Source organism: Capricornis sumatraensis, chromosome 16 (assembly GCF_032405125.1).
Source record: "Capricornis sumatraensis isolate serow.1 chromosome 16, serow.2, whole genome shotgun sequence".
NCBI lineage: Eukaryota > Metazoa > Chordata > Mammalia > Artiodactyla > Bovidae > Capricornis > Capricornis sumatraensis.
Genome location: NC_091084.1, coordinates 7,429,006 through 7,450,602, shown reverse-complemented (window position 1 = coordinate 7,450,602; position 21,597 = coordinate 7,429,006). Strand labels below are relative to the sequence as shown.

The window sequence follows — 21,597 nt, the reverse complement described above, 5'->3', positions numbered from 1 at the left end:
GAATTTTACTATAATTAAAGAAAATTTTGTCTCTTTTAGGATCCTCAAACCATCCTTTAGATTATGTATTAGAAATTGTAGCATATGAAGCACGGCGCTTATTCCGTGACAAAATTGTTGGTGCAAAGGAACTTCATTTATTTGACAGCATTTTAACATCAGTGTTTCAAGGAGATTGGGGCTCTGATGTACTAGATAATATGGCAGGTAATATATAGTTACAGAGTTTTTTGTAAATATATAAATATTATGAGAACTTTCAAATTATTTTTCTTTCTGATTGTATGATTTCATATGTCTAAACAAATCAAAACTTTGGATAATTTAGGTATTATTGAATCACTTTACTGTGGAATAAAAAATAATACAACATTGTAGATCAACTGTGCTTCAGTAAAATAAAATGAAAAGCCCTAAAACCTTGGATAATTTTAATGTTTTAATCATAAGAAGTTGCTTTGTTTTTTGTGCTAGATTTCAGTAGTTATTTTCCAAACAAAATAATGATGGTAATTTTTTTCTTGGAAACAGTTGTTCAGACTGCAAGTGTTTTATATTTGCAATTCAAAATTGTATTTCCTGAAGGACTTTTACTAATAAAAATAACCGTATATGTGTGATACTTAAAAGGTCATAGCGAAGATCCATATTTAATTATAATGAACTTTCATTTGAGAATAATGGCAATTCTCATTCCTGTCTCTATTAGTGTCGTTAGCACAGAACGTGTACCCTATTAGCAGCTTTACCCGTTGTTATGATAAACAAAGCATAGCGCCAAAGGAGCTATGTTACATTTGCAACTGTTACTGCTTAATGACCAATTTGTATTATGAAAATGCTGTGGGAGTGATGCATGTAATAGGAAAATCAGCATGGTGAAAAGGACTTTGACAGAAGAAGACTATCATTTGAATCTATTCCGTAATAAAACTGCTTTTAAGCTACAAAATGAGTTTCTGTTGTATTAGAGTGTAAAGCTAGGCTTCAAAAATATTATATATAGTACATTATATCTTTCTGCATTTGATATTGATTCCAGGGCCATAATAACATAAGTGAAGGGGAGTCTTAAAGAAGAAAGGGATGTTAAGATTGATAGAAGGAATTTTCTAGGTGCTTGCTTGAGTTTTAGAATCAGGAAATAAGACAATATGAAATGCTAAGAGAAGCCTGATAATAGTTCAGAGTTGACTTGATTTTGAGTGAGATTTTTTTTATTCATTGTATACTGTAGCTTTCATGGCTTAGCATGGAGAACTTTTGTTCTCAAATACTACCACTTTTCTCAGTCAAAAAACTGAGTTAATAATGTTTCTTCCTGCGAAGAAAATGATATATCCTTTGGACGTTAGATAGTATTAGTGTGTTTTTCTCTACAGTTTGTATCTTTTAGAGTCTCATGTAGGACTCAATACATAATGTCTTTTCTCAGTATTTTACTTTTGAATAAAGGATTATATATTTTTTTTAAAAACAGACTTGATATCTGTTAGATCTTGGTAAATAGGATTTTCACATAGTAGAATATTAGTTTATTTAAAAAATTAATTTTAGGTACTTAAAAATAAACTAGATACATTCTGAATATATTTGGGATAAATGATGGAATTTAGGGGTATAGCAGTTTAGAGACTAATTCCTTATTTGAGGAAGTTACTTTGAAATTTTTAAAAATAATTTTTATTTTGAGATAATTGTAGATTCACATACAGTTATAAGAACTAATAGAGAGGGAGAGAGAGAGAGAGAGAACGTGAACTTTGTACTTGTTTTCCCCAGTGGGAGCATCTGACAAAATTATAGTACAAGGTCACAACCAGGGTATCAACATCGGTACAGTTAAAATGGATCAACTGCTCTCCCCTCCTCTGGAAACGACCATCTATTCAGTATTTAATTTTGCCATTTCAAGTATCTTACTTTTCATTCGGGATAATTCTCTGGAGATATGTGCAGATTCTCAGGTGCTTCAATGGTTTATTCCTTTTTATTGCTGAGTAGGTATTTTGAAATGCTACCATTTCTTTCACTGTTTACTTGTTGAAGGGCATCTGAATTGTTTTTGGTGTTTGGCTCTTAGGAGGAAAGCTGCTATGGCCATTTATGTACAGGTTTTCTGTGGACTTTTTTGTTTCTCTGAGATAAATGCTCAGGAATGCAGTTGCAGTGTTGAATGGTACTTGTATGCTTAATTAACAAATAACAAAACTGCCGCACTGTTTTCTAGAGTAGCTGTACTTCACTTTATATTCCCATCAGCAATATATGAGTGATCCAATTGCTCCACATCCTTGCCAGCATTGGGTGTCATCACTATTTTTTATTTTGGCCATTCTGATAAGTGTATATTGATGTGTCGTGGTGGTTTTGTTTTGTGTCTTGAAAATGAAGTCATTCAGTGAGGTTGAGCATTGAGTGTCTTCTGCATGTCCTCTTCAGTGAAATGTCTCTGTGTCTTTAGCCCACATTCTAATTGGATTTTTAAAATACTGTTTTTAGAGTTCATTATGTATTTTAGATACTGTTCTTTTAGTGATTAGCAAATATATTCTCCCACTCTGCAGCTTGTATTTTCATCTTCTTAATAGAGTCTTTTATAGATAAAAAAGTTTTAACTTGATGAAGCTCAATTTATTAATTTTTCAAAGGTTTTTTTGGTGTCAAGATTAAGAACTAGGTGTAGTCCTAGATTTTGAAGATTTTCACCTATGATTTACCCCTAAATAGTTTATAGTTTTATATTTTAAATCAGTGATCCAGTTTGAGTGAATTTCTCTGTAAGGTGTGAGACTTGGGTCAGAGTTCATTTCTTTGCCTGTGGTTGTCCACTTGATGTAGCACTGTTTGTTGAGTAGTTACCTTTCTGCCTTGAATTGCTTTTCACATTTTACAAAAATTAGTTGTGTAAGTATGTTCCTGGGCTCTCAATTCTGTTCTGTGATATATGTCAGTCTTTCTGCCAATAACATAGTTTTGAATGCTGTAGCTTCAGTTCAGTTGCTCAGTTGTGTCCAACTGTTTGTGACCACATGAGTCGCAGCATGCCAGGCCTCCCTGTCCATCACCAACTCCCGGAGTTCACTCAGACTCACGTCCATTGAGTCAGTGATGTCATCCAGCCATCTCATCCTCTGTCGTCCCCTTTTCCTCCTGCCCACATCCCTCCCAACTTCAGAGTCTTTTCCAATGAGTCAACACTTCACATGAGGTGGCCAAAGTACTGGAGTTTCAGCTTTAGCATCATTCCTTCCAAAGAAATCCCAGGGTTGATCTCCTTCAGAATGGACTGGTTGGATCTCCTTGCAGTCCAAGGGACCCTCAAGAGTCTTCTCCAACACCACAGTTCAAAAGCATCAATTCTTTGGTGCTCAGCTTTCTTCACAGTCCAACTGTCACATCCATACATGACCACTGGAAAACCATAGCCTTGACTACCTGGACCTTTGTTGGCAAAGTAATGTCTCTGTTTTTCAATATGCTGTCTAGGTTGGTCATAACTTTTCTTCCAAGGAGTAAGTGTCTTTTAATTTCATGGTTGCAGTCACCATCTGCAGTGATTTTGGAGCCCAAAAAAGTAAAGTCTGACACTGATTCCACTGTTTCCCCATCTATTTCCCATGAAGTGATGGGACCAGATGCCATGATCTTTGTTTTCTGAATGTTGACTTTAAGCCAACTTTTTCACTCTCCACTTTTCACTTTCATCAAGAGGCTTTTTAGTTCCTCTTCACTTTCTGCCATAAAGGTGGTGTCATTTGCTTATCTGAGGTTATTGATATTTCTCCCAGCAATCTTGATTCCAGCTTGTGCTTCTTCCAGCCCAGCGTTTCTCATGATGTACTCTGCATATAAGTTAAATAAGCAGCGTGACAATATACAGCCTTGACATACTCCTTTTCCTATTTGGAACCAGTCTGTTGTTCCATGTCCAGTTCTAACTGTTTCCTTCTGACCTGCATATAGGTTTCTCAAGAGGCAGGTCAGGTGGTCTGGTATTCCCATCTCTTTGAGAATTTTCCACAGTTTATTGTGATCCACACAGTCAAAGGCTTAGGCATAGTCAAGAAAGCAGAAATAGATGTTTTTCTGGAACTCTCTTGCTTTTTCCATGATCCAGCAGATGTTGGTAATTTGATCTCTGGTTCCTCTGCCTTTTCTAAAACCAGCTTGAATGTCAGGGAGTTCATGGTTCACATATTGCTGAAGCCTGGCTTGGAGAATTTTGAGCATTACTGTACTCGTGTGTGAGATGAGTGTAATTGTGTGGTAGTTTGAGCATTCTTTGGCATTGTCTTTCGTTGGGATTGGCATGAAATCTAACCTTTTCCAGTCCTGTGTCCACTGCTGAGTTTTCCAAATGTGCTGGCATATTGAGTGAAGCACTTTCACAGCATCATCTTTCAGGGTTTGAAATAGCTCAACTGGAATTCCATCACCTCCACTAGCTTTGTTTGTAGTGATGCTTTCTAAGGCCCACTTGACTTCACATTCCAGGATGTCTGGCTCTAGGTGAGTGATCACATCATCATGATTATCTTGGTCTTGAAGATCTTTTTTGTACAGTTCTTCTGTGTATTCTTACCACCTCTTTAATATCTTCTTCTGTTAGGTCCAGATCATTTCTGTCCTTTATCGAGTCCATCCTTGCATGAAATGTTCCCTTGGTATCTCTAATTTTCTTGAAGAGGTCTCTAATTTTTCCCATTCTGTTGTTTGCCTCTATTTCTTTGTATTGATCACTGAGGAAGGCTTTCTTATCTCTTCTTGCTGTTCTTTGGAACTCTGTATTCAGATGCTTATATCTTTCCTTTTCTCCTTTGCTTTTCCCTTCTCTTCTTTTCACAGCTATTTGTAAGGCCTCCTCAGACAGCCGTTTTGCTTTTTTGCATTTCTTTTCCATGGGGATGGTCTTGATCCCTGTCTCCTGTACAATGTCACGAACCTCCGTCCATAATTCATCAGGCACTCTATCTATCACATCTAGTCCCTTAAATCTATTTCTCACTTCTACTATATAATCATAACGGTTTTGATTTAGGTCATACCTGAATGGTCTAGTGGTTTTCCCTACTTTCTTCAATTTGATTCTGAATTTGGTAATAAGGAGTTCATGATCTGAGCCACAGTCAGCTCCTGGTCTTGTTTTTGTTGACTGTATAGAGCTTCTCCATCTATGGCTGCAAAGAATATAATCAATCTGATTTTGGTCTTGACCATCTGGTGATGTCCATGTGTAGAGTCTTCTCTTGTGTGGTTGGAAGAGGGTGTTTGCTATGACCAGTGCATTATCTTGGCAAAGCTCTATTAGTCTTTGCCCTGGTTCATTCCGGATTCCAAGGCCAAATTTGCCTGTTACTCCAGGTGTTTCTTGACTTCCTACTTTTGCATTCCAGTCCCCTATAATGAAAAGGACATCTTTTTTGGGTGTTAGTTCTAAAAGGTCTTGTAGGTCTTCATAGAACCGTTCAACTTCAGCTTCTTCAGCCTTATTGGTTGGGGCATAGACTTGGGTTACTGTGATATAGAATGGTTTGCCTTGGAGATGAACAGAGATCATTCTGTCATTTTGAGATTATTGTAGCTTAGTGTCTTAAAATTCAGTTGACTGTTTCCTTATTTATTCTTCCTTTCTCAGAATCATTCTAGGTATTTCAGTTCCCTTGCCTTTCAATATAAGTTTTAGAATAATCTTATCTTTATATACAGTGTTACGGATTGTGGTAAGAATTGTATTAGTTCTGTATATTGTTTTCAGGAAAAACTGACCTCTTTATTATGTTGATTTTTCTAATCCATGGGCATAATATATTTATTCATTTATTTACTCTTTGCTTTCTTTCGTTAGTGTTGTATAACTTTTAGCATATGTCTCGTAACATGTTTGTTAGATTAACACCCAAGATTTAAATTTTTTTTGAGCAGATTGCAGAAAACCAAGTTTTATCTTGAACTTCCCTTGTAGCTCACTCAATAAAGAATCTCCCTGCAATTTGGGAGACCCAGGTTTGATACCTGTGTCAGGAAGATCCCCTGGAGAAGGAAATGGCAACCCACTCCAGTATTCCTGCCTGAAGAATCTGATAGACAGAGGAGCCTGGCAGGCTACAGTCCATGGGGTCACAAGAGTTGGACGTGACTTAGCGACTAAGCTGTACACAAGCTGTATGTTAAAGAATGACTCTATTAAGTGAAGAAGAGAGGAAAGGCATTCTAGACAAAGGAAAAAGAATATGCAAAGAATCAAACGTTTGAGAAAACCAGAGTATGTCGTAGGATACAGAGGAAGATAAGCGATTCAAGCAATCGGTGAAGCCAAATTTTAGCCAGATTGCCTTGATGAGGAATTTTTTAAGGCAGCGGGAAGCTATCTGTGATATTGGAGTGCAGTGGCACTGCCAAATTTTGTCTGTGTTTGTTGCTCTAGTAGCAGTGAGGATACATTTGATGGGGCAGAGGCTTGTAGCAGGGATACGAGTTAGGAGCATGCTCTTAAAGTTGAGAAATGATGAGATATGAAGACAGTGAGCTGTTTTTCACATGTGTTTGAATGTTTTTCAAGTGTCTTTTGAGAGTCCACATAAAGTTTATCCTTTCTATGAGGGGAGAAATTCGGTTTGTCTTATTCATTACTTATTTCTAACAAAGTACAGTGTTTAAATACAGATCTGTGATAGATATGAGTTTAATGAATGAATCTGCAAGTTATATGTCTGTTAAGCAATTGGAAATATGGGACTAGACTAGAGCTGGGAGGCCTGCCTATAGATCATGAATCAGATTTTGGTATATATTTAGATAGTTGATAATTTAATATACAGAATAAGATTAAATAATTCCAAGGGAGTCTTTATTATAAAATTAAAGCATAACAGGTGACTTTAGATCCCAATGAAACTAAAAAATATGAGTGATAAGTGGACAGCTGAAAAGGAATAGTGGTAGTGACTTGATGAGCCCAGTATAGATTCAAGGAAAAAAGCTCTGTTAAGGAGATGCACACAAGTCATGTTAGGATAATGAATATAAGGAAGATTTGGGTTGGGCACTTATGGCAGTATTGTTGTTCCCAAATAAGGGTTTAGATAGTGGTTTTGCTAAGTGGAAAATGTGAGAAATGTGATGGAGAAAGATTGAAGAATATGAGTCTAGGGAGGGGAGGTCTGTTGCTGAACGCACTATATGAGAGGAAGACTGATGGAACAGTCTCCCGGAGGAATTGGGAGGGGACGTTTCAATAATGGTGAACAGATTTTCCTTATATGGTAACAGGAACACTGCTATAGATAAATTTAAGGAAAGTTGTGGTGTTTTTTTTTCTAATTACAATTTGATTAATTTTTCTTTTATTTTAAAAGATAGGCCTCTTGATGTTATTTATAAATCTGTGTTCTTTTTCAAGAATAATTTTGAGATTGTTTTATTTATTTGCCATTTCAAAGTAACCTTTGCCTTTTTGGGGATATTCTTATTTGGACTAATAAAGTTAAAAATGGTTTAGTGTGAAATATATTTATTGATACTCCCATTAGAAATAACACATATGAAGAAAAAATATCTTTCATTTGTACAGATTATTTCTACGTTACGTGGGGAGCCCAACATAATTCAGGAACAAGGTCAGTCCCAGGACAACCTTTGCCTCCCCATGGAAAACCACTTGGAAAACTAAATTCTTCAGATCTTAAGGATGTTATTAAAAAGGTATGATATGAATCATGAATTTGAATTGGGATTTGATTATGATTAAAGCCATTTTCAAAATATTTGTTGCCAGCTTTCTGAGGGCATGAAGTGAAAGATCTTAGAATAGGAGAAACTGGTTTGTGAAGAAACACAGAAGACAGCTCAGTGTGTCAGATCTAACCAGAAGCACATGTACTTACACAGATAAGTCTAAAATTGCTAAGATACATGCTGGGAAAAGGTATCTGAGGTTGGAACTATTAAAAAGACAATATTAATTGGGAAATACCACTGTTAATATACTACTAACAGTTAATGTACTATTAACTGCTCATCCTAGAGCAGTGGTCTTAGCCTTTAGTGAGCATTAGAATCACTTTGAGTACTAGAAAATATTGATGACTGGGTCCCATCGTGGGAAGTCTGATTCAATAGGTGCTAATCTGAACTTAAAAAAATCAGAAAAGAATCCAAATGTTTGATGAGCTCCTAAATGATATTGATGTTGCTGTTTCACTGAAACTTTTAACAGCACTGTCCTACAGAGTGTTTTTTTTGATATTAATTGTAATAAGCAACCGTATTACATATGATTGCTTCAAAGATTAATATTTGTATGGAAGTTAGTACGGATTTTATACCAAGAAAAGCTTTTCATGGTCTGGTAAACTGATTTATTTGACTGGAATGGGGGGAATATGCAGATGTTGTTAAATGTGCGAAAGTTGTTCTCTCTCTCTCCCTTCCCTCTATCAGTGGCTTCTGGCAGGGCCTACTATGTCTTTATAGGCTTTTGATTTGTATCCGAGCACTACATAAAAATGAGGGTTCACAAAATATTTTCATTTAGGCACTGTGTTTTGAGAGTTTGGAAATTGTCTTATACTCTGTGCACACTGACTTCATGGCTTTTGTTCTGTTGTTCAGTCGCTCACTCGTGTCCGACTCTTTGCATCCCCATGGACTGCAGCACGCCAGGCTGTGCTTCACCATCTTCTGGAGCTTACTCAAACTCGTGTCCACTGAGTCAGTGATACCATCCAACCATCTCATCCTCTATTGTCCCCTTTTCCTCCTGCCTTCGATCAGCATCAGGGTCTTTTCTGATAAGTCGGCTCTTCACATTAGGTGATGAAAGTACTGGAGTTTCAGCTTCAGCATCAGTCCTTCCAGTGAACACCCAGGACTGATCTCCTTTAGGATGGACTGGTTGGATCTCCTTGCAGTGGGACTCTCAAGAGTCTTCTCCAGTACCACAATTGAAAAGTATCAATTCCTCGGGCTCAGCTTTCTTTATTGCCCAACTCACACATCCGTATGTGACTACTGAAAAACTCATAGCTTTGGCTATATGGGCCTTTGTTGGCAAAGTAATGTCTTTGCTTTTTAATATGCTGTTTGGGTTTGTCATAGCTTTTCTTCCAAGGAGCAAGTGTCTTTTAATTTCGTGGCTACAGTCACCATCTGTAGTGAATTTGGAGCCCAAGAAAATAGTCTCTCACTGTTTCCATTGTTTCCCCATCTATTTGCAATGAAATGATGGGACCAGATGCCATGATCTTAGCTTTTTAAAGGTTGCATTTTAAGCCAGCTTTTTCACTCTCCTCTTTCACCTCCATCAAGAGACTCTTCCTCTTCACTTTCTGCCATTAGGGTGGTATCATCTTCATATCTGAGGTAATTGATATTTCTCCCAGCAATCTTGATTCCAGCTTGTGCTTCATCCAGCCCTGCGTTTCACATGATGTACTCTGCATACAAGTTTAATAAGCAGGGTGACAATAGACAGCCTTGATGTACTCCTTTCACAATTTGGAACCAGTCTGTTGTTCCATGTCCAGTTCTAACTGTTGCCTCTTGACCTGCATACAGGTTTCTTAGGAGGCAGGTGAGGAGGTCTGGTATTCCCAATGTCTTGACGAAATTTCCAGTTTGTTGTGATCCACACAGTCAAAGGCTTTAGTGTATTCAATGAAGCAGAAGTAGTTGTTTTTCTGGAACTCCCTTGCTTTTTCTATGATCCAGTGGATGTTGGCAGTTTGATTATTGGTTGCTCTGCATTTTCTGAATTCATCTTGAACATATTTAAGTTCTCAGTTCATGTACTGCTGAAGCCTGGCTTGGAGAATTTGAGCATTACTTTATTAGCGTGTGAGATGAGTACAATTGTGCGGTAGCTTGAGCATTCTTTGGCATTGCCTTTCTTTGGGATTGGAATGAAAACTGACCTTTTCCATTCTTGTGGCCACTGCTGAGTTTTCCAAATTTGCTGGCATGTTGAGTGCAACACTTTTATAGCATCATCTTTTAGTATTTGAAATAGCTCAACTGGAATTCCATCACCTCCACTAGCTTTGTTTGTAGTGATGCTTCCTAAGGCCCACTTGACTTCACATTCCAGGATGTCTGGCTCTAGGTGAGTGATCACACCATCGTGTTTATCTGGGTCATGAAGATCTTTTTTGTATAGTTTCTTCTCTGTATTCTTGCTACCTCTTTTTAATATCTTCTGTTTCTCTTAGGTCCATACTGTTTCTGTCCTTTATTGTGCCCATCTTTGCATGAAATGTTCCCTTGGTAACAAGTGGCAAAAATTGGATAGTTTGAAGTCTTTATACAACCTGCTTACACTGCTTTTTACTAGTTATATTAAAGATATTCAAAAGTAACTGACTGTTGTGGACTCATGCACTTGTTTGACATCATGTAAATTTTTCCTTAGAAAGTGCCATGCAGCTGGATTATTGAATAGATAAGAGAGTGTGAGACAACACATATTTACTTAACCTCTTTTCTTGAGTGCACCAAAAATAAAATATCTTAATCTAGATCATTAACAATTTGTTATATAATTGAGACTTACGTTAATTATGTAATATTGTTTGGGGTTTTTTTTTAAAGGGCCTTATTCATTATGGACGAGATAACCAGAATTTAGATATTTTGCTTTTCCAAGAAGTCCTGGAATATATGTCTAGAATTGACAGAGTGCTGAGTGTTCCTGGAGGTTCACTTCTGCTAGCAGGACGCAGCGGTGTGGGTCGTCGGACCATCACTTCCTTAGTCAGTCACATGCATGGAGCAGTGCTGTTTTCACCGAAGATTTCCAGGGGATATGAACTGAAGCATTTCAAGAATGATCTCAAACATGTAAGTGCCTCACAGTCTTTTACTTTATTTGGTTTTAAATCCTAATTATTTATTACTCTAAAAGGCTTTAATGGCCTTTAAGTCTCTGATATACAATATAGTCTTTATTTTTATGATTGTTTTCTTCATGATTTTGCAAAATTATGATTTTAGCTCTCAGTACCTCAGATTATCGGATGTTATATGGCTTGGTAAGATAAACAAAAAGTAGAATTTAAGACATATGTGGGTGTATTTAAAAATAATCCTCTAGCTTTTAATGTTCTAGCTATAAAACAATTAAATGTTCTCCCAGTAGTATTTATGAACTGAATTTACTTTCCAAACTATATTTTGATTACTCAATAAAGTATCAGTCAATAAAAATAACTTAGTTTACCTACAGAATGAACATTTTTACCAATATTTGCCAAAAAATATTTAATGGTTTCCAGAATGTACTTTCTCTTTGTGCAGGTGCTACATCTTGCCGGTATTGAAGCCCAGCAGGTAGTTTTACTTCTTGAGGATTACCAGTTTGTACATCCTACATTTCTGGAGATGATCAATAGCCTTTTGTCTTCAGGCAAGTGAATGGGTTTTATTTAAAGAAAAATAAATAATGTAAATATTATTCAAGTGAAGTTATCTTATATGAAATTATGTTTCAGAAAATATTTGGCATAGCTTCTACTAAAGTGATAGAAGGTTAAACATTAAATATGCTCAGAGCAGGAGAACTGAGAAATCCTGTTTTTATGAAACCAAGAGGTTGTGGAATTATATAAAAATGATGATTAAATATTGATATCAGTAAATACACTGAATAATTTGCCTTATACACTTTTGGTGGGACTATTAGATAATATATATAGCCTTTTGGGAAAGTTATCAACCAGTATTTATTTTAAAAATGTGCCATACCCTTTGATATAAACATTATATTAAATTATAGAAATTTAGTTTGTAGAAATAAAAGAACTGTAAGGAAATATGTAAGAAATAAGAAATATCCTAGAACCTCACTGTCCATCATTAGTGGAATAATTTAATAATTGTAATATGGCCTTAAATATGGCTATATAATAGCAGATATATTTCAGATATATTAGATCTCATATTTCTTGAATTGTGGTATACTCTTGTCTCTGGAGCCAGCTTATCTTTTTGGTGAGTCCCTGAGGAAAATACCTGCAGTTTCCTGTATTTCTCCTTTCCTGCAGACTTTATGGTGGTTATTAGAGTCTGCTTGTAATGTATAATTGTTGTTAGTAGAATTAGTGTGAGATAGCTTTGTTTTGGGTCTTTCATGGTAGCTCAATTGGTAGATAATCTGCCTGCAATGTGGAAGACCTGGGTTCGAAGATCCCCTGGAGGAGGGTATGGCAACCCACTCCAGTATTCTTGCCTGGAATCCCCCTGTGGACAGAGGAGCCTGGTAGGCTGCAGTCCATGGGATCACAAAGAGTCAGACACAACTGAGCAACTAAGCATGGCACAGCTTTGCTTTGAACTTGGACCAAGAGTGTTTTGGTACTTAAGTATAAAGTAAACTTTGTTAAAATCTAGTTTCAGCTCTCTTAGTTGCTCCACTCCAGGGACTGAGGACAAATTTACATGATACTCTTGTTCCACTGTGGTTTTATATAGTACATGTTTTTAATCCTGCTACGTAGACTCTGCATGAAGTAGTCTTTTTGTTTTCAGAATTTAATAGCTTTGGTTGAAGAAAAAATTTTGTTTGTAAAGTAAGGTGTCTACACCTTAGTGCCCAAATGAGAAAGACTCTAGTTAGACAAGTAGAACGTCAACTTTTGTCAAAGTGGAGGTAATGGTATAGTGAAAGTACTAGGCCTCTCTTGTAAATAACCTATTTTTTTTTAGGGATTCCCTGATAACTCAGTTGGTAAAGAATCTGCCTGCAATGCGGGAGACCCTGGTTTGATTCCTGGGTCAGGAAAATCCCCTGGAGAAGGGAAAGGCTACTCACTCCAGTATTCTGGCCTGGGGAATCCCATGGATAGTACAGGGGTCGCAAAGACTGAGCGACTTTCACTTTCACTTCATGTTGATTTTTAAAGTTCTTATTTCTGCATATTGCTTAAATTGTCACTAGATGGCGACTTTGTTCCTTTTGGCTGATGTAAAGTAGTAGGCCAGATATTCAGGGTTTTTGTTTTAATTTGTGAAAGCAAACATTCAGATAAGCATTAACCCAGTACTTATTATATGATAAATTGGTCTTTATTATCAACATATAACAGCAAAAATAATAAACTTAAATTTTGGTTGTTAATTTTTCTAACTTTTTTTGGCAAAAATATTTATGTGAAAAATACTTTCAGAGAAAGTACTTAATCAGCCCTTTGGTCTCTTTTCTATATTAAAAATTCTTATTCTCTATAGAGTATGTAAATAGAACTAACTTTCTTTATTAAATTTAAGGATACAAGGGTATCTTGGTACGGCTCAAATTTATAGAAAGACAGAGCATATTTACACGTATGTGCTTGTGTTTGAATACGTACACAACTGATGGCTGGGTCATGATCTGGTACCTCTGAGATAAGCATAAAGAAAAGTAGTAATTTAGACTGTGTTGGACTTTTCATGAATGCAGAAAAAAACTTTTTATTTAATCTTACAGTTTCTTGTGAACTACAAATATATTGATTTAATACATATTTATTAAATAACTGGATTTATGGTGGTGAGCAAGCCCTCTATCAAGTTCTTATAGTCTTACCACCTTTATTTGATTTTCATCATTCTGTTGCATAGTAGCATGCCATGACTAGTTCTCCTGATTTCCAGTAACAAGCTCATTCATTAATTTATTCATTTATTTAACAAGTATTTATGGTTTAGATTCTTCGCCAGGAATGTCCTAAGGTTAACATTGATCATAATTAAATATTTGCCTTCTGGGAATTTAGAATCTAAGTGGGCAGGGAGAAGTAATTCATTTATTATTAAATGATGTGATAAATGCCAAACAGTGATGTTTGGATATTATATTCAAGAGAAAAGAGTACTTTCCCTAACATGTTGGTATTCAGGAAAGGCTTATGGGCGTGGCAGTTGGCAAAGTAGTGTCTTGAGGGTTAAACAATATTTTTAGTGGAAGATTTGGGGCAGAGCAAGACTGTGGTATGATGTATTCCAGGAAGAGGAAATATTTCATTAAAGTTTTAGAACACAAAAAAGTTCACTGAGGTTAGAATACAGAGTCTTGGAAGAGGGTAGAGAAGGACTTGGAAAGGCAGATAGATGAACGGTTAGTGGGAAGAGTTTGAATTTTTTTGAATGAAGGTTACAGGTAATATAGAGGTGATAGGGCTTGCTGGTTTTGGAAACAAAGGTTGAATAACATCAGATTATTTAATATAAAAATAGAAGAAGCATCGTGTATGTAAAATGTGTGTTGAATTTAGTGTAATGTAGCTAAATCTCAGAAGAAATATAATGTTCTGCAGGTGAAGTTCCTGGACTCTACACTCTCGAAGAATTAGAGCCCTTGCTCTTGCCTCTTAAAGATCAGGCTTCGCAGGATGGATTTTTTGGACCAGTCTTCAACTACTTCACATATAGTAGGTGCCATAGAACTTATTAATTTAACTGTGCTTCATGTGAAATAGATGCCATTGAATCTACCTTATTTTCTCTTTAGATTGCAAAGGTATCTTAAATTTTGGGTCCATTTGGTAATTTATATTTTTTTCCTTTTTAAAGAACTTTAGAAAATAGCCGCTAAGTAGACTAAAGGCTAACCTATAATAAAAGCATGTTAAGTAAAATTTTAGGAAAAGGTAAGGATGAAAGTATGGTAATGTCTTTTGGGATATTTACTTTGCTGCTTTTGTTTCCATGTGGTAAACTTAGTACCTATCTTAGAGAGTTAGTGAATTATTTAGATTGTGCCAAATGGCAATTCACTCCAGTACTATTGCTTGGAAAATTCCATGGACAGAGGAGCCTCGTAGGCTACAGTCCATGGGGTCACAAAGAGTCGGATACAACTGAGCGACTTCACATTCTGTTGATGAGATGACTTTTGTTAATGAGATGACCTATGGCCAGCATCTAGGGGTGGAGGCTGGTTGCCAGGGAAACCAACCACATGAGTCCTTCCTCTTTCCCAGGAAGCCACATCAGAAGGCGAGTGATCAGCTAAGCCCTTATTATTGAGTCCTGGTGTGCGGGAGGGGTGGCCTTCCCCCTTCCCGCCCTAGACTCACATAATACAGAACATACATTCACTCCATCAGCCCAGGCCCCTCACTGCTCTCAGCTTTCTGCTCCATGTCACCTCTTCTTAATCTTTTTTTGTAAAGAAAACGTCTAGATTTATAGAAAAGTTGCAAAGATGATCGGGTGAGTCCCTGTGTAGCCTTCACCCAGCTTCCCCTCATGTTAGCATCCTACTGTAACAGCTGCAGTACATTTGTCTGGCAGCGAAATTAACGTTGGTTCAGTGCTATTGGCTTCCCTTGTGTCTCAGCTGGTAAATAATCCGCCTGGAATGCGGGAGACCTAGGTTCCATCCCTGAGTTGGGAAGATCTCCTGGAGAAGGGAAAGGCTACCAGCTCCAGTGTTCTGGCCTGGAGAATTCCATGGATCTCTTTAAGAAAATTAGAGATACCAATGGAACATTTCATGCAAAGATGGGCTCAATAAAGGACAGAAATGGTCTGGACCTAACAGAAGAAGAAGATATTAAGAGGTGGCAAGAATACATGGAAGAACTGTACAAAAAAGATCTTCACGACCCAGATAATCATGATGATGTGATCACTAATCTAGAGCCAGACATCCTGGAATGTGAAGTCAAGTGGGCCTTAGAAAGCCTCACTACGAACAAAGCTAGTGGAGGTGATGGAATTCCAGTTGAGCTGTTTCAAATCCTGAAAGATGATGCTGTGAAAGTGCTACACTCAATATGCCAGCAAATTTGGAAAACTCAGCAGTGGCCACAGGACTGGAAAAGGTCAGTTTTCATTCCAATTCCAAAGAAAATGCCAAAGAAGGTTCAAACTACCGCACAGTTGCACTCATCTCACACGCTAGTAAAATAATGCTCAAAATTCTCCAAGCCAGACTTCAGCAATATGTGAACCGTGAACTCCCTGATGTTCAAGCTGGTTTTAGAAAAGGCAGAGGAACCAGAGATCAAATTGCCAACATCCGCTGGATCATGGAAAAAGCAAGAGAGTTCCAGAAAAACATCTATTTCTGCTTTATTGACTATGCCAAAGCCTTTGACTGTGTGGATCACAAGAAACTGTGGAAAATTCTCAAAGAGATGGGAATACCAGACCACCTAACCTGCCTCTTGAGAAATCTGTATGCAGGTCAGGAAGCAACAGTTAGAACTGGACATGGAACGACAGACTGGTTCCAGATAGGAAAAGGAGGACGTCAAGGCTGTATATTGTCACTCTGCTTATTTAACTTCTATGCAGAGTACATCATGAGAAACGCTGGATTGGAAGGAACACAAGCTGGAATCAAGATTGCTGGGAGAAATATCAATAACCTCAGATATGAGATGACACCACCCTTATGGCAGAAAGTGAAGAGGAGCTAAAAAGCCTCTTGATGACAGTGAAAGAGGAGAGTGAAAAAGTTGGTTTAACGTTTAACATTCAGAAAACGAAGATCATGGCATCTGGTCCCATCACTTCATGGGAAATAGATGGGCAAACAATAGAAACAGTGTCAGACTTTTTTTTGGGGGGCTCCAAAATCACTGCAGATGGTGACTGCAGCCATGAAATTAAAAGATGCTTACTCCTTGGAAGAAAGTTATTACCAACCTAGATAGTATATTCAAAAGCAGAGACATTACTTTGCCAACTAAGGTCCGTCTAGTCAAGGCTATGGTTTTCCAGTGGTCATGTATGGATGTGAGAGTTGGACTGTGAAGAAGGCTGAGCACCGAAGAATTGATGCTTTTGAACTGTGGTGTTGGAGAAGACTCTTGAGAGTCCCTTGGAATGCAAGGAGATCCAACCAGTCCATTCTGAAGGAGATCAGCCCTGGGATTTCTTTGGAAGGAATGATGCTAAAGCTGAAACTCCACTTCTTTGGCCACCTCATGCGAAGTGTTGACTCATTGGAAAAGACTCTGATGCTGGGAGAGATTGGGGGCAGGAGGAGAAGGGGACGACCCAGGATGAGATGGCTGGATGGCATCACTGACTCGATGGACGTGAATCTGAGTGAATTCCAGGAGTTGGTGATGGACAGGGAGGCCTGTTGTGCTCGATTCATGGGGTCGCAAAGAGTCATACACGACTGAGCGACTGAACTGGACTGAACTGTATAGTCCATGGGGTTGTAAGGAGTTGGACACGACTGAGTGACTTTCACTTCACTTCACATTCTGTAGTTTCTTTGAAACTAAAGAAACATATTATTATAGAAGCAGTTTCATGGACACAGTGCATATCTAAAATTGATAAGCAAAAAATAAGGCAATAGTGACACCACCCAGGCACTGCTATTACAGTGATCATCTTTATTTTTCTGCAAGAACGTTTATTATTGATGGAACAAAGAAAGTTGTTAAAGAGCTACCTTCCCTTCTCTCTGTTTTAAGTTTAGAGGGGATTTCTACCACACCTTGAAGAAAGAGATCATCTCAATGCTATTTTAAAACTACTTCAGAACATAGAAAATAAAGGAGAGTTTCTAAATTCATTTTTATGAAGGGAAAATGATATTGACATTGAAACAAGGAAAAATATTTCTCCTAAAAAAATCCAGAGATCAGTTTTGCTTCTGAACATTGAAACAAAAATCCTAAAAAGAAAAATGTTACTTAATAGAATCCGGTATGACATTTGAAAAGTAACAGCCGTAGCATATCTTTTTGGGATATTTTATCTCAGCTTGCACAAACAGCACATTCATGTGCATTGAAGGCATGTTCATCCATTCCATTGTGTTCGACTTTGTGACCCTTTGGACTATAGCCCTCTGCGCTTTTCTGTCCATGGGGTTTTTCAGGTGAGAATAGTGGAATGGGTTGCCGTTTCCTCCTCTAGGGTATCTTCCCAAGAGGTGGATCAAACATGCATCTCTTGTTTCCTGCATTGCAGGCAGATTTTTCACTTAGAGTATAATTCTGTTACATAGATTGCTCTTTTGTTAAAGAGCTTCTGCCATCCAATTTCAGAAAATTTTGATTTCATAAAACCGGACCATATATGGATTTCTTCAAATATTGTTATTGTAATATTCCATGACTATATTTATCTTATTTTTTTAGGAGTGCAACAAAACTTGCATATTGTTTTGATAATGGATTCCTCAAATTTAAACTTCATAATAAACTGTGAGAGCAATCCTGCTTTGCATAAGAAGTGCCAGGTGTTGTGGATGGAGGCTTGGTCAGATAGCAGTATGAAGAAAGTAAGTTTAATGTTTAAATGTGGAAATAAAAAATAAGCACATTTTGTTTTTAAGACACCAAGGACTTCCCTGGTGGCTCAGATGGTAAAGCGTCTGCTACAATGCGGGAGACCTGGGTTCAATCCCTGGGTTGGGAAGATCTCTGGAGAAGGGAATGGCAGCCCACTCCAGTATTCTTGCCTGGAAAATCCCGTGGATGGAGGACCCTGGTAGGCTATAGTCCATGGGGTCACAAAGAGTCAGACACGGTTGAGCGACTTCAGTTTCACTTTCTTTTTAAGGTTACTAATTGTCACAACTTCCCCTTGGTGTTTATTATAATCCTTAATTGTGGCACTGAGCATCTCTCATATATTTGAAAATAACTGTCTTTTCTTCATACTCTTATACTTGACAGATTAGTTGACTACAAAATGTTAGGTGTAAGATTATGTTCTTAATTAAGGACCACAGAGATATTTATTATATTTAAAAAATTTTATAAATTTCATTACTTAGTCTGTTATAGACTAGCTTATGATTAAAATATCACAGCAATAATTTTAGCAGTTGTTTCAATTAAAATTTAGGTGCCTTAAGAAAAAATTCTTTCATTGTTATGATATGTGTTTGGAAGGATACAAGTGTAAAGTGTGAACTCAAAAACCATCTCAACTGGAAGCCTTTTACATTGCTTAATTTGAATAAATAATAATTTTCAATATTGTCTCCTTGAATGATGCTCATATTTCCAGTCACTGATTTATTTTTGTATAGTAGATGTGCAAACTATTGCCTATCATGATTCAGAGAAAGGAGCGCAATTTGAGATAATAGACAACATTTTACAGTTGAGATGATCCTTTAAATAGATTTCAGTAAGTAGATAGAGGAAAGTTATTCCAGTCTGAAGAGGCTACGTGAACAAGAAGTATTCATTAAGAAGCAGTAATTATTGGATGCTTAATATGTGTCACTCTTTTATATACTGGGGATATAGCAGAGAAAAGAGAGACATAAGTCCCTGCCCTCATGAAGTTTACATTCTTTTGGGGGATATTTGGAGGGAAAGCTTTCTACAGGAAGAACCTGAAATGAGAGCAGGCCTGGTGATTTGAGGGCCAGTTCATTTGTAACAGAGTGATCAAGGTGGAGAGTAGTTGCAGATGAGGTTGGGGGATTAAGAGAACAGTTAGGGTGGGGCTTTGGATGCTATTATAAGGATTTCAACTTTTCTGGAAACCAGTAAGGGACTCCTTGGTGGCTTGTGAGCAAAACTGTTCTGATGTTTTATGGGATTACACTGGCTTCTGTTTGAAAATAGACCATAGAAGACCAGGAGGAAGCAGTTATAAAGCTATTGCAGTAATCTTGGTGAAAGACAAGGATGACTTGCCCTCAGGGTATAGTGGTAGAGGTGGTGAGAACTGGTAGATACTGGTATGTTTTGCAGTAGAGATGATAGGGTTTGCTGACAGATTGTAATAAGTTATTAGGGGAAGTGAGGAGTTGAAGATACCTGCCAGTCTGTTGGCTTGAGCTCCTGGAAAGACTGGAATACCTGTCAGTTGAAGGGAGACTATGAGAGAAAGATTTTGAGAAGAGAAGATGAAGCTTTCAGTTTTAGATCTATTAAATAAGAGGTGTGTCGGACATCTGAGTTGGAAGATGGAGAAGTTCAGGGGAAAAGGTCAGGCATACAGGCAAAATTATGGGAATTATCAGAGTTTAAGTGGCATTTAAAGCTTTGAGAACAAATACTACTGAAGGAGTGAATGTTGGCAGAAAGGGAAGAGATCCAAAGGTTGACCCCTGGGGCACTTTCAGCATTAAAAGGCTGAGATGAACAGGAACCAGCAAAGGATACTGAGAAGGAACCGCTAGGGAGATAGGAAACAGGAGTTGTGAGTACAAGTGAAGCCTGGAAACCAAGTGAAAACAGCATTCTGAAGGAGCAAGGAAGGATGAACTGTGACACATGGAAGTCCATGAAGGCTGGAAACTGATCATTGGGTTTAGCAACTTGTGTCCCTTAGTGACTTTAATGAAGCAGTTTCAGTTAGTAGTGGAAAAAAATACTGTATTGAAATGTGTTTTGGAAAGAATGAGAAGAGTGGAGAGTGAATATAGTCACCTCTTTTGAAGAATTTTGTTATAAAGTGGAAGATAAAATGGATCAGTAACTGCAGGAAGTGGGAATAAAATAGTTTTTTCTTTAAAAAAAATTTTTAAGATGGGCTAAACTGGAGCATGCTCATATGCCATTGGGAATGCAAGAAAGGAAACAAAACATGTATTTTATATGAAAGGGGGCGAATTGGTAGAGCAGTGTCCTTGGGTCTAGACACCATATGGGTCTACTACACACATGGAAGGATTGAGGACAAGCCTTTGCTTGGGCTTCCCTGTGGCTCAGCTGGTAAAGAATTTGCCTGCAATGCAGGAGACCTGGGTTTGATCCCTGTGTTGGGAAGATCTCCTGGAGAAGGGAAAGGCTACCTACTCCAGTATTCTGGCCTGGAGAATTCCACGGACTGTATAGTCCATGGGGTCGCAAAGAGTCGGACACAATGGAGCGACTCTCACTTCACTTTGCTTGGAGAATGGAAGTGTCATCTGTAGCAACAGGAAAGGAAGCAGAGTACAGGGGTCTGGGTCCACGCAGGTGGGCAGGAGTAGCATTGGGAAGTTTTAGACACTTCTGGTTATTTCTGTTTTCCAAGTGAAATCAGAACTAAGATTAATCACTTGAGAGAAAAGTTGAGGAAAGAGATTTTGGAATCTTGAAGAGATGTAAGAGGATGTGCAAAATAGTTTTGGAAGAGGGAGGGAGTGAAAGGCTTAGGAGAGTGGAGTATGACAGTAATAGCTAGATAGCATTACGGGTTCACGTGAGGCTAGTGATTGAGGCCTTTCAGTATAGTTGTGTGCTTTTTCTCCAGTCACATGGGCACTCAGGGTTACAGACCTGCAATAGTGGTGACTTGCATTTAAGCAGGATTGGGGCTTTGCTTTGCTGCTTGAGTGTGTGCCAAAGAATGTTCAGACTACCACAAAATTGCACCCATCTCACATGCTAGCAAAGAAATGCTCAAAATTCTGCAGGTGAGGCTTCAACTGTACGTGAACCGTGAACTTCCAGATGTACCAGCTGGATTTAGAAAAGGCAGAGGAACCAGAGATCAAATTGCCAACATCTGCTGTATCATCAAAAAAGCAGGAGAGTTCCAGAAAAACATCTACTTCTTTTTACTGATTATGCCAAAGCCTTTGACTGTGTAGATCACAACAAGCTGTGGAAAATTCTTCAAGAGATGGGATTACCAGACCACCTGACCTCCCTCCTGAGAAATCTGTATGCAGGTCAGGAAGCAAAAGTTAGAACC

General features: G+C 37.8%; 1 protein-coding gene across 1 annotated transcript in view; it reads left to right on the top strand.

The window, feature by feature from the left end:
- The window catches only part of DYNC2H1 (dynein cytoplasmic 2 heavy chain 1), a 388,661-nt gene that overhangs the window by 111,723 nt on the left and 255,341 nt on the right, over positions 1-21,597 (top strand). The window contains exons 47-52 of the mRNA XM_068988126.1: positions 40-207; positions 7,574-7,704; positions 10,588-10,836; positions 11,293-11,401; positions 14,292-14,405; positions 18,090-18,232. Of these exons, the coding sequence (XP_068844227.1) occupies positions 40-207; positions 7,574-7,704; positions 10,588-10,836; positions 11,293-11,401; positions 14,292-14,405; positions 18,090-18,232 (914 nt within the window). The remainder of the gene's footprint in view (positions 1-39; positions 208-7,573; positions 7,705-10,587; positions 10,837-11,292; positions 11,402-14,291; positions 14,406-18,089; positions 18,233-21,597) is intronic.